The sequence below is a fragment of the Penicillium canariense genome, assembly GCF_028826845.1.
Source record: "Penicillium canariense strain IBT 26290 chromosome Unknown utg000002l_segment0_segment0, whole genome shotgun sequence".
Taxonomy (NCBI): Eukaryota; Fungi; Ascomycota; class Eurotiomycetes; order Eurotiales; family Aspergillaceae; genus Penicillium; species Penicillium canariense.
In genome coordinates this window covers 2,874,836-2,885,086 of record NW_026622729.1, presented here as the reverse complement: position 1 = coordinate 2,885,086, position 10,251 = coordinate 2,874,836, and the positions used below count along the sequence as shown (strand labels likewise).

At 49.4% G+C, this 10,251-nt stretch overlaps 4 protein-coding genes across 4 annotated transcripts; all 4 read right to left on the bottom strand.

The window, feature by feature from the left end:
• Positions 1–2,357: 2,357 nt before the first annotated feature.
• N7482_004247 (cytochrome P450) lies at positions 2,358–4,102 on the bottom strand (the record flags this gene model as incomplete). The annotated part of the gene is made up of 3 exons (XM_056686372.1): positions 2,358–3,518; positions 3,576–3,848; positions 3,899–4,102. 3 exons carry the CDS (start codon positions 4,100–4,102, stop codon positions 2,358–2,360), a joined length of 1,638 nt encoding a protein of 545 aa, XP_056545114.1.
• An 850-nt stretch (positions 4,103–4,952) lies between these two features.
• Positions 4,953–6,049, bottom strand: N7482_004246 (Short-chain dehydrogenase/reductase SDR; the record flags this gene model as incomplete). Its single annotated transcript, XM_056686371.1, has 2 exons — positions 4,953–5,623; positions 5,698–6,049. The coding sequence occupies 2 exons, from the start codon at positions 6,047–6,049 to the stop codon at positions 4,953–4,955; spliced, it is 1,023 nt and encodes a 340-aa protein (XP_056545113.1).
• A 371-nt stretch (positions 6,050–6,420) lies between these two features.
• N7482_004245 (NADH:flavin oxidoreductase/NADH oxidase) lies at positions 6,421–7,758 on the bottom strand (the record flags this gene model as incomplete). The annotated part of the gene is made up of 2 exons (XM_056686370.1): positions 6,421–7,506; positions 7,579–7,758. 2 exons carry the CDS (start codon positions 7,756–7,758, stop codon positions 6,421–6,423), a joined length of 1,266 nt encoding a protein of 421 aa, XP_056545112.1.
• A 1,115-nt stretch (positions 7,759–8,873) lies between these two features.
• N7482_004244 (uncharacterized protein) lies at positions 8,874–9,524 on the bottom strand (the record flags this gene model as incomplete). The annotated part of the gene is made up of 2 exons (XM_056686369.1): positions 8,874–9,252; positions 9,310–9,524. The coding sequence occupies 2 exons, from the start codon at positions 9,522–9,524 to the stop codon at positions 8,874–8,876; spliced, it is 594 nt and encodes a 197-aa protein (XP_056545111.1).
• Positions 9,525–10,251: the final 727 nt, after the last annotated feature.

Genomic DNA, 10,251 nt, shown 5'->3' with positions numbered 1-10,251 from the left:
AAGCTAGGCCTACGGATAGTTTTGTGATAATAATACGCGAGATCGGTTTTCTGACTTGTACTTTCGTGAAGGGGTTGAATCTTGTGCGACTTGGGCAAGGGCCAGTGATGCAGCATTGCTTAGATGAAGCTAGTGATAATGGGCCAGCCAGCAGCCTGATATAGACTTAGATGAGAAGAAGAAAAGCCCCTGGCCTGTGTTGGAGGCATCTGTGTAGAGATACGTAATAGAGCGGCGGCAGGGGTTAATTAGGAGTACGCCGTTGAAGAGAGATAAGGAGTCCCTCTACTATTCCAAATCGTTACGTACCTCGTAGGAGATACGGCGGCGCGCGCTCCTCCCACGTAGGAAGGCGGCTTGGAACGTATATAGAGACTGTAGCCTTGTTCTCCCAAGCCGGACAACTCTTGAATAGAAGGCTAATGAGCCTATAAGACGCTCTGTTTGCTTTAGGGAGAGACTCGCTACGTTCAGGGCAGCTGCGGCGTCTAATATAGCGCGGCACAACTTGTCTGGTGATAGGCGAGCTTCTATTGCAATAGAGTCGATCTAGATACCCAAGATTGTAACGCAAGTCCCTTACTGGTCCTTGATAGTATTGCGGGGGATACGTAAGTAGTCGGTGACTCCGTTATAAACCTCGTCAAAGGGACCCGTAGGGGCGGACACTGAGGGAGACCGAGTAATTGCGATGAAGTCTTCTAGGTAATGATTGATAGAATACCAGAAGGAGGCATTAGAGTATCAAATAGAGAGCCTCGCGAAGAGGTTAAAGAGAAATAGGGCCCTAGCGAGGCCAAAGGGGAGGCAGCATTCGACGTAAGTGGAATTGTTCCACTAGAAGGTAAGGAGATGCTGGTTGTCCTCGGCAACAGGGACTATTCGGAAAGCGTCCTTAATATCCCTCTTGATAATTGTGCAACCTAAGCCAGCTTGTGTGATCTGCTCGTAGATTGCATCGATTGTCATTTATTCCATGGCTGACCAAGAGTCCGGTATGCCCTCTATCTAACTATAATCCTTCCAGCCTAAACCTCCTACTTATAGGATCATATGGCTAGTTAAGCGAGGCAATGCGATAAGACACATCGTCCACTATTATAGATCGTAACCCCGCACGGGTTGCGTGGCCTAGTCTCCTAGATCATCCCAATCTACGAGATATTTGTTATCAGACCTGCTTAGTACTATGGTGCTAACACCAATTTAAGGAGTTTTAAGAAATTTAATCATTTAACGAGAGATTGGGATATATATATATGTAACAGATCATTCCTGAGTCACATGATTGTTCCCATTAGCCAAAAAGACCACTATGTCAACCTTCAAGGTTGACATCCTCAGGACCGATACATATAGTAGCGCACAATTGTAAACTTAACCATTTGCAATATATATACAGTTCAGCGACTGTACTTTTCGATACCGTAACAATATTGCCTTTGGATTTCTCTTAAAATAATATATAGTATTGGCAAGTCTTATCAATAGCTATCGGCATGAAAAAAAAAATAAGAAATAAAGATAGTGAAAAATTAAGTATACAATATACAGTGGTTGCATGAGTATTTGACCTTGGGTACTTCGGCCCAGGACCCACTTTTTAATACTGCCTGCAGAAACCTCCGAGCGAAAACATTGGCACTTTGTAGTTTACAGGTTCTAGATCTGGTAAGGTAGTCAAGCTTTAGAACCCTTTTCCCACGCATAGGAGGCAATATTGAATAAGAAAATCGCGAAAATTGATCCAAAACGCGTTGACATATATAGCACACATACTGATATAAAAGGCGGTCTAAGACGGCGGTCAGAGCATAAAGTGGGGAAGCGCTAGATTCCGTTCGCTACGACCAGGTAAAAAGACCACAATTCTGTCGACTTAAGACAACGCTAAATCGTGGCTATTCCACCGTCACCTCTGTTTATACCATCTCGGCTGATTAGGACTGCTTCCCCAAATTACACTATCAAGCCTGATTTTTGTTTTTTGTTTCATAATCCAGCATTATTCTCAGCCGAAATTTGATTGCAATTCTAATTGAAGAATCCCCAGTGGTGCAGAAATCTTAGAAATTAGACCTTCGAATGTAGAATAAAACCGCTGGAAATAATCTGTCTTTGGAGCAATCAATCAAGCAATCAACGTTTCATGAGCTACGACGTAGAAAAGGTACCATCGAGTTATGTATGTGTCATAATTGACTGATGAGAGAAGGGGAAAGCCATGTATAGTACACGAAAAGTCCTTCGCTCGAAGAGCAAAAGATCCATGTTCGAACGAGACGGATGCCACCAGCAATAAGATACTTACATCTTGATAAGACAAATAAAGAGAATGATCAAAGACCATAGGTTCTCTACCATCCCTCCAATGGCGTAAACTTAGCCAGAACACCATCCTTCGGCGCAACCGTCGCGCCCTCTCGAAGTTCCAACTTGCGATCGGGATATTGTAACTCCATATGAAAACGGCCAACAGTCGCAGCAAGCAAACAGGCAAGCTCTGCTTTCGCAAAGCCTTGACCAATACAGCTGCGCGGGCCGTGGATGAAAGTTAAGAACGCGTAGTTGCTATTAGCGCCGCCAGTATTTGCCATGCCGGGGCCCATGAATCGCTCCGGGTTGAACTTGTCTGCGTCCGGACCCCACAGCTCCTCCATGTGATTCAAGACTTCAGGAGAGATGATAAGAGTCGTGCCTTTAGGAATGGGTTTGCCTACAAGTGACGTATCCTTGACGGCCGTACGAACGGTGCCTGGGACCGACGGGTGGAAGCGGAGGATTTCATTGCAGACGGCGTGGAGATAGGGCAGGTTGTCGATCGTGGTGGCCTCGATTGGACCTTGGTTCTCAGATGAAATGGGTGGAAGATTCGCGCGGATCTCTTCGCGCAGTTTGGTCTGGACCTCGGGGTTTTTGCAGAGTGCGTAGACGGCCCATTGCATCGCCGTGGCGGTGGTTTCGTGGCCGGCGCCCAGGAAGGTCATCAATTGATCAACCAAGTTCTCTTCGTCCAGAACACCACTGCACATGGCGACGGAGATAATGTCGACACCGGTTTGTGTGTTAGGATCCTTCATTTTGTCCTTTTTCAGCCGAATCATTTGTCGGGCAACATCCCGAATGACACCGCCGCCCTCTTCAATGTCTTTGTTGCGTTGCGTGGGCATCTTCTGTAGGAGAGTCAGGTCTCCCATCATCATTCCCAGGATAAACAGCATTTTAGTAGCAACGCTTGGTGACGTGAAAATCTGTTGGTAAGATTGGTTGAGTCGATTGGAGGGGTCGCGCAGCGAGTCAAAGTCGTGGTCCATGCCCGCCACGCCAATAATGTCCAGCGTAGCCCGACTAGCCCAGGTACGGACTGTGATGATATTGCCTTCATCTCCGCTAGCCTGTCTCTGTTCCAGATCCTGCTGGATCAGCTTGACCATCTCCACACTCTTGGACCAGAAGATCGGATAGAGGTCCTTGATGTGGCGATAGGCAAAGGCAGGCATCAGATTCTTCCGTTGCAGCTGAGTTGTTTATCTTAGTAGGCACACGATATGGCATGGATTGCACATGAAACTTACCTTGTGATCATCTCCCTCCGCAAGCAAGATACCATCTCCAACAATACGGCGCAAGCTCTGCCGCACGGTCTTAGGCTTTTCGAAGTCATAGACCTTGGTGACCAGCAATTCGCTCAATGCTTTGGGGTTGGTCAAAAGAACTCGCTCCAGGTTCCCGACAATGTAGTATCGCACAAGGCCTTCATTTGGCATTTTTGCGGTCCATTCCCGCATCTGTGTATAGGGGGTTTCGAGAAAGAATGACTCGGTGTTACCAGTTAACCAGTGTCGCCCCTGGGTGATATTAGCCCGAGATTAGTCCAATAGGAGAAATCCTAGCTTACCGATGGGGTCTGGATGTGCTTGAGCGGGGTGAAAACTGCAGGATACAGCACTAGCTGATAGATCACCTTCCATGCGGCGATGATCACAAATGAAATCACCATCGTTGCGATCCTTGAACCATAGATGGCAAATTCAGGCTTCAGGAACGTCGCCGCAGCCACGCACACATAGAGTACACTGAGATTGTCGTTTAGAACCCCCATGGTGACGGTTGGGCGAACCAGGTTGCTGCAGGAGCCTGGTTCACGATATGCAAAGGCCCACTCCTGGCAGATGTCAATACGGGCCCCTCTTAGTATCACAAAATCTCAACAACGCTTGAGGGCGAAAATATTGACGTATTGACGTCGTAGTCGTCAGAAACAGATCCCTAGAGACCAACCGAAATACAGGAATTCAAATACCCTTGAGATATGTAAAGGGTGAGAAATAAATTGAGTCCCAGGAGTTGGGGAAGTGTACATGGAAGGACACCTGGTTCAAATGGAATGCGCTCTCAGGTTGACTGCGCCTCGGCGGGACCTCGAGTGTCTGACAGGCAGCGATTGCGATCTTACCAACACGAACACTGGCGTCAGGCTCGATCTGACGTCCTTTAATTAGATTGGATCTGCCAGCGCCACGCGAAAGTAAATATATGAAATACTTTCCCACATTCAGTGACATGTGGAGGCACCCATATTTCAATGCGCCATCAAACGGAATTCCTCCACCTCGCAACGGATACCCGATTCGACCGGGCGGGTCCAACCGTCGGCTTGTCGCGTCGTAGCGCCACTCCCATCCTTGCATTATTGTTATGATTATTATTATGATTACTAAGGAGCTTAGCCTCGCTATGCTACTACCGCATTAGGGGGCATGCCCACCACAAGATGGATTTCCGAACACCGACCGTGCTCTTTGCACGGGCCTTGGGTGGAACACGTTGCAAGTAACTAAGTAGATCCCACGCCATACTCTGAGCCATGACCTATTGTATAGGCAGCATCACTCTTGTTAGTACGAAGTACAATCCTGCAATCAAACAATCATACAATTCATCGCCCATCCTCAACTATTGAAGCTCTCTGACCCCGTGACCCGCTTGAACTCCGTTAGCGTGTGCTCCCACAATCGCTGAACCATACCCTCATCGCGCATTTTCACCAACACCTTCAGGGATTTCGGCCCAGCGCTCTCACCAGTCCAATTGACCGCGTAAACACCACTTCCAATCTTCCCATCTGTCCCACCAGACACAGCGACATCGCCCCCCACAGCCACGCCCTCCGCCCCGGCACCCGACCGCGGGGGATACCGCGCGCTAGTCGCAAAGAATAGATGCCTTTCCCCAGATTCCCGAGTCGGGATGTAGACCAGGGGGCCGATAATCTTGAAGATCGTGACGGCGACCTTCATCAACAAGCCGTTGGTTTCCCGACCGAAGCCTGATTTCACGGCGCCTGGGTAGTCGTGTACAAAGCTGACTCCGGGGGCTTGCTCGGCGATGTGCTCGAGCATCAGGTCCGTCATGGAGACGCTGTGTCCCCGTATGCCGTGGAGAGGGACATTGCGACTCTGGAAGTCGTCTGCATAGATCGGGCCCTCGTGGCCGGCTGCCAGGACAGTGACGACCCGTCGGAGGTTAGGGGCCTGGCGGAGCAGTGGCAGAAGATTGAGGATGAAGCGGGTACGGGCGTAGTATGCCAGTGCCATGAAAATATGGAGGCCTTCACTCGTGTCTGAAATGGGCCCGATGTTAATATCACAAGCGTAGAGGTGCCCGGCTCCCCTGCGCAGGGAGGTATATACGGACCAAAATGTGCTAGCGCCGACCCACAGGTCAAAAACAGGAGGTTGATCGTTTTCTCTTTGCTTTGAATCTCGCGACAGACATCGTCGACGGATTTAAGCAGACTGACATCTGCCTTGATAAACACGAACTGGCCCTCCGAGTTCAACTTGTGACACTCGGCTGCAATCCGGTCGCCGGCTTCCTGTGAACGACCGACAAAGTAGGCGCGGGGCTGGCGCGCATGTCGCGCGAACTCCTTGAGAGATATCTCCCCGATGCCATTCGTCGCACCGACGAAGACTGCGACGAGGCCTGGTGGGAGGGCTGTGGGGATTTGCGCATTAGACGACTGGACGTCGGTTAGGTTGACCATGTTGATTGAATCGAGCCAACACGAGGAATTTCCAGAAATATGAAGGGAGCGCCAATGTATTTATGGCCTGTCATTCTGTTCACCCGCATTCCTATACTCCGTTCTTTGGGGTAGGAGGAATTTCGGCGTTAGGGACGCGGGTTGGTTCAACTCCGGGCTCGCTTGGACGCTTTAAAACCTCGTATACACTCGGTTAGATAGATGCGCCGAAAACCGATGATTGCCATACATTCAACTCTCATTTTTCGACGAAAGTTTAGGTGGTCAAAGACGGAAGGGTGAGTTCTCCCGTGTTTTTGCTCGTACCGTCATGCATTATCATTCGCAGTCATCTCTTACGATCTAAATCTAGACGCCAACGAGTGACGTCTTTACATCTTGTCCTGCCTCTTCTTCAGGTAAACACCACCACCCCGGCTGCTGAAGCCCCAGCGAATCTGGTTCGCCATGGAAATTTCCACATCGAGCTCCTCTGCCCAAGTCCACACAAGGCCCGGGTTCTTCTGGAACCCGCGACCGACAAGGACAAAGTCCAAATTACTGTTCTCCAAGAGACAGTTGGCCAAGTGGCCATCGTTGATCATGCCAACCGAGCCAACCATCAGCTGATCTCCAACCGCCTTCTTGACCTCGATGGCGAACTGCGCCTGGAATCCTGCCTTCGCGTGAATATGCTGCTTCTGGTGGTTGCCTCCGCTACTGATGTCCAGCACATCGACGTTGCCGCTCTCGGCGAGGGCCTTTGCGAAACGGACTGTATCTTCAACCCGCCAGCTGGGCTCGTCAGGCATGACTTCCTCGAGCCAGTCAGTGGCTGAGACGCGCAAGAATACGGGCATATCCTTGGGCACGTTCTCACGAGTCAACTGGGCGATTTCCAGAGACAAGCGGATGCGGTTCTCGAAGCTGCCGCCGTACTCGTCGGTGCGCTTGTTCGTCGCAGGGGACAGGAAGCTCATAAGCAGGTAGCCGTGGGCATTGTGAATCTCCACAAAGTCCACGCCTGCCTTGAGAGCGCGCTTCAGAGCGGACACCCAGGCTTTCTTGAACGCCTCGATATCGGCCGTCGTCATAGCTTTTGGGGTGGGAAATTTGTCACTGAATGGAATATTCGAGGGTCCCTTGACATTGTCCGGCCATCCACCGACCCGCTCAGTCGCCGTATCGCCCATGCTCAGCCAGGGCGCCACGGTGCTCGCTTTGCGGCCTGCATGTGCCAGCTGGACACCAATAACCTGGTTCTGGCTGTGCACGAACTCGACCACCCGGCGGAGGGGCTCGATCTGCGAGTCTTTCCAGAGCCCGTGGTCCTGGGGTGTAATGCGACCCTCGGGTTGCACTGCAGTCGCCTCGACCATCAGGAAACCAGGCCCACGCTGGGCAATGCCGCCCAAATGGGCCATGTGCCAGTCGGTCATGTGTCCATCGTCGGCGCTGTATTGGCAGAGCGGAGAAAGCTGTTTGCCGTATTAAATTTAATTAGCAAAAATGTCCCATAGTCCAGATATCTGTCAGTGACTCAAACTCACTCCGATGCGGTTGTGGAACGTCACTCCCCGCACTTTAAATGGCTGGAAGAGCTTTGGGGGCTGCGACCCGTCGGATTGCGGGATTGCGGCAGACCCCGCAGGAGGGACTTGAGCGGGGGTGAAGTAGGAGATGCCCTCTGCGGGTTTGTTTTCGATATCTGGGCCGTTCGTTTGGGCCATAGTTACGAGAGAAGGTTGACTAGAAAGGGTGGGAATAGCAATGAGAGAAAAAAGATAAAGAAATTCGGCGGCGAATGCTACCTCGCCCACTTAAATAGTCGAACTGTACGCAGTGAGCAAACCCCGACGAGGAAAGTGGGCAATGCTTCCACGGATGCGGGTTGCAGTATGATGAGACTTGATTTCTAAGTGCCGTTGGACTCCAACTACTTACCGCATACTTTTGGGGAACTCCACCGGCTTATAAATGCACGCAGCTTTAGTACGGCTTCTCATTCCCGACTTGCCACTAGTCGACGTCACCATTAGGGTCAGGAAGGGCCAATGGCGACTCTAAATTCTTCGGAGACATCGAGCATGTCTGGATATCTCTCAACCGCGGTTTGTTTCGGTTGCAAAAAAGTCCGCGAGGAGGCTAATTACGCCAAATGCGAGCTGTTCTCTGTCACCGGTTACTTACTGGGAAACCCCGCGGGGGTTTCTCTGGGGAACAACGGGGTTGAAGTCATCGCATCACTTTGTTAAAAGTACAGTAAATCCTTTCTACAACAAACTATTATTTACAAGAGGTTACTTCGTTAATTCTTTTTATTCGCAATATCCGAAGAAACTGAGAGATAGATGAATGATCATGCTTTGAGATCTACCCGTCGCAAACTAGGAAGGGACGCGGGCTATTTGACCAAGCGCCTGACTAAGGATACCAAGCTAACTATGAGCATAGTCAACAATTAAATTACAAAGCGTCTCGAAACCGGCGCACCCTCCTACACTCTTCGAGAGATTCTCTTGACCCAGCGCTAAAATATGCTAGTCTAGTTTAGGAGTTTTCCGGAGTAACCCCTGTCAATTAGAGGAGTATTGCTTCTTACATAGATTACACATTAATTACAAACATGTATTCGCTTGCTTCTGTTCCAGTGAGTGTGCCAGGAGACGTAACGCTATTTGCACCTTTGTATGACAAGTTCGCAAGAGGGAGCAACCTGCGATGGAGACTTTTTTGCAGATCCTCGTGCTCTCTTTGGCTCATGGGATCGTCACTCTTTTCGTCCGGCTTCCTCTGAAGTACGCTTTGGAGGTGCCGGAAGAGAGTTATCCCCGTCTACAGGTGGTTAGCGTTCTTCAACAGCCTCTTTCACGTTCCGGTAGACCTCAACAATTGGCTTTGAGGATGGAAGGGGGAATGCGCGTGAATAAGAGCCCCGTGCAGCTCGTGCTCGTCTTTCACGTTGTCGGTCCTTTTCAAACTTGCGGCTTAATTGTTCAAAGTGCCTGGCAAGGTTCGAAATCCTCGAACTGCGCTTCTTATCAAAAGGCCGCGTGAAATCGCGTGGGGCCACTATTTGAATCCTTTTAAACTCGGTAATATCCTCATCTGCAGGAACAGCTTCGGCAGGAATCTTAGGCCCGGTGCTAGAACGAACTGAAGGTGGCTCTTCGTCCTCTTCAAGTACTTCTATTATCCTGCGATACTGCATGCCACAAATGGAACTGTCGCACCAGTTAGACAGATCTGAATGCAAGGAATATTATTTCCGAAGGTCGTACCAGCACACATCGGAGCGTCCCCATTCTGGATTGACCGCGTGACAAGAGGGACAACTAGATTTTTCATGCCGAGTATGATAAAAGCGCATGCTCATAAGAACTTGTCTCCCCGGTCTGAAGCACACATTGAATGGACTGGTGCGCTTGAGTTCTTTGCGCGTGATCCAGTCCTCAAGTAGGTAGCTTCCCCTTTTCACCTTTTGGTAGCCTGGCATATTGTCAAAGTTGTGCTCAAGTATGAGATCGAAAATCTATGAACCTTTTTGTTAGATAACCACGCTTTGCATAAGTAGAAGGTTTGCGGGATATTTCATACCTTCCAAGAATTGATGGTGTCAAGAGGAATTGTAAAGCGTCTTAAATGGGCATCTTCAAGAAATGCTAGTCGTTCAGACTAGGGGCTTATAGCCTTGGCTAATCGAGTATTAATTGTTAGGAGCACTTCTCGACAATAGAGAAAAGTGAATCTACGTAAAGATATTAGCATGTAGATCTCTCTTTAACATCCTAGAATCATACAGAATTAATAAAGCAGCGGCACGAGACCGCGCACTAAGATCATCGATAGAGACTTTAAGGTCTTTTAGGTCTGTACTTTGCTCAGGCAGAAGCCAGTTAGATCTAGCTACGGAAATATGATTAGTTATCATTATCTTCATAACTTTGATTAAAGTGGTATCATTGTAGCCGAACTCACCGGCTTTCTTTATTTATAGGTAGCCAATAGTCCAGAAAGGTTTTGGTACAAGAAGCAGCCGTTGCAGCAGCATAATCTTGCCATATCTTGTTCTTATGGCTATCCGCGTAGTCGCAAACTCCTTTGATAATAACGCAGGGTATGTTGTCCCAGATCCCAGCTCCTTCCATCTCAAGTCCGATAATCCCTTCCTTTTCGGCTAGTTTGTCGCGATGCTCACCGGATTTCATTATAGTATCAGCAGA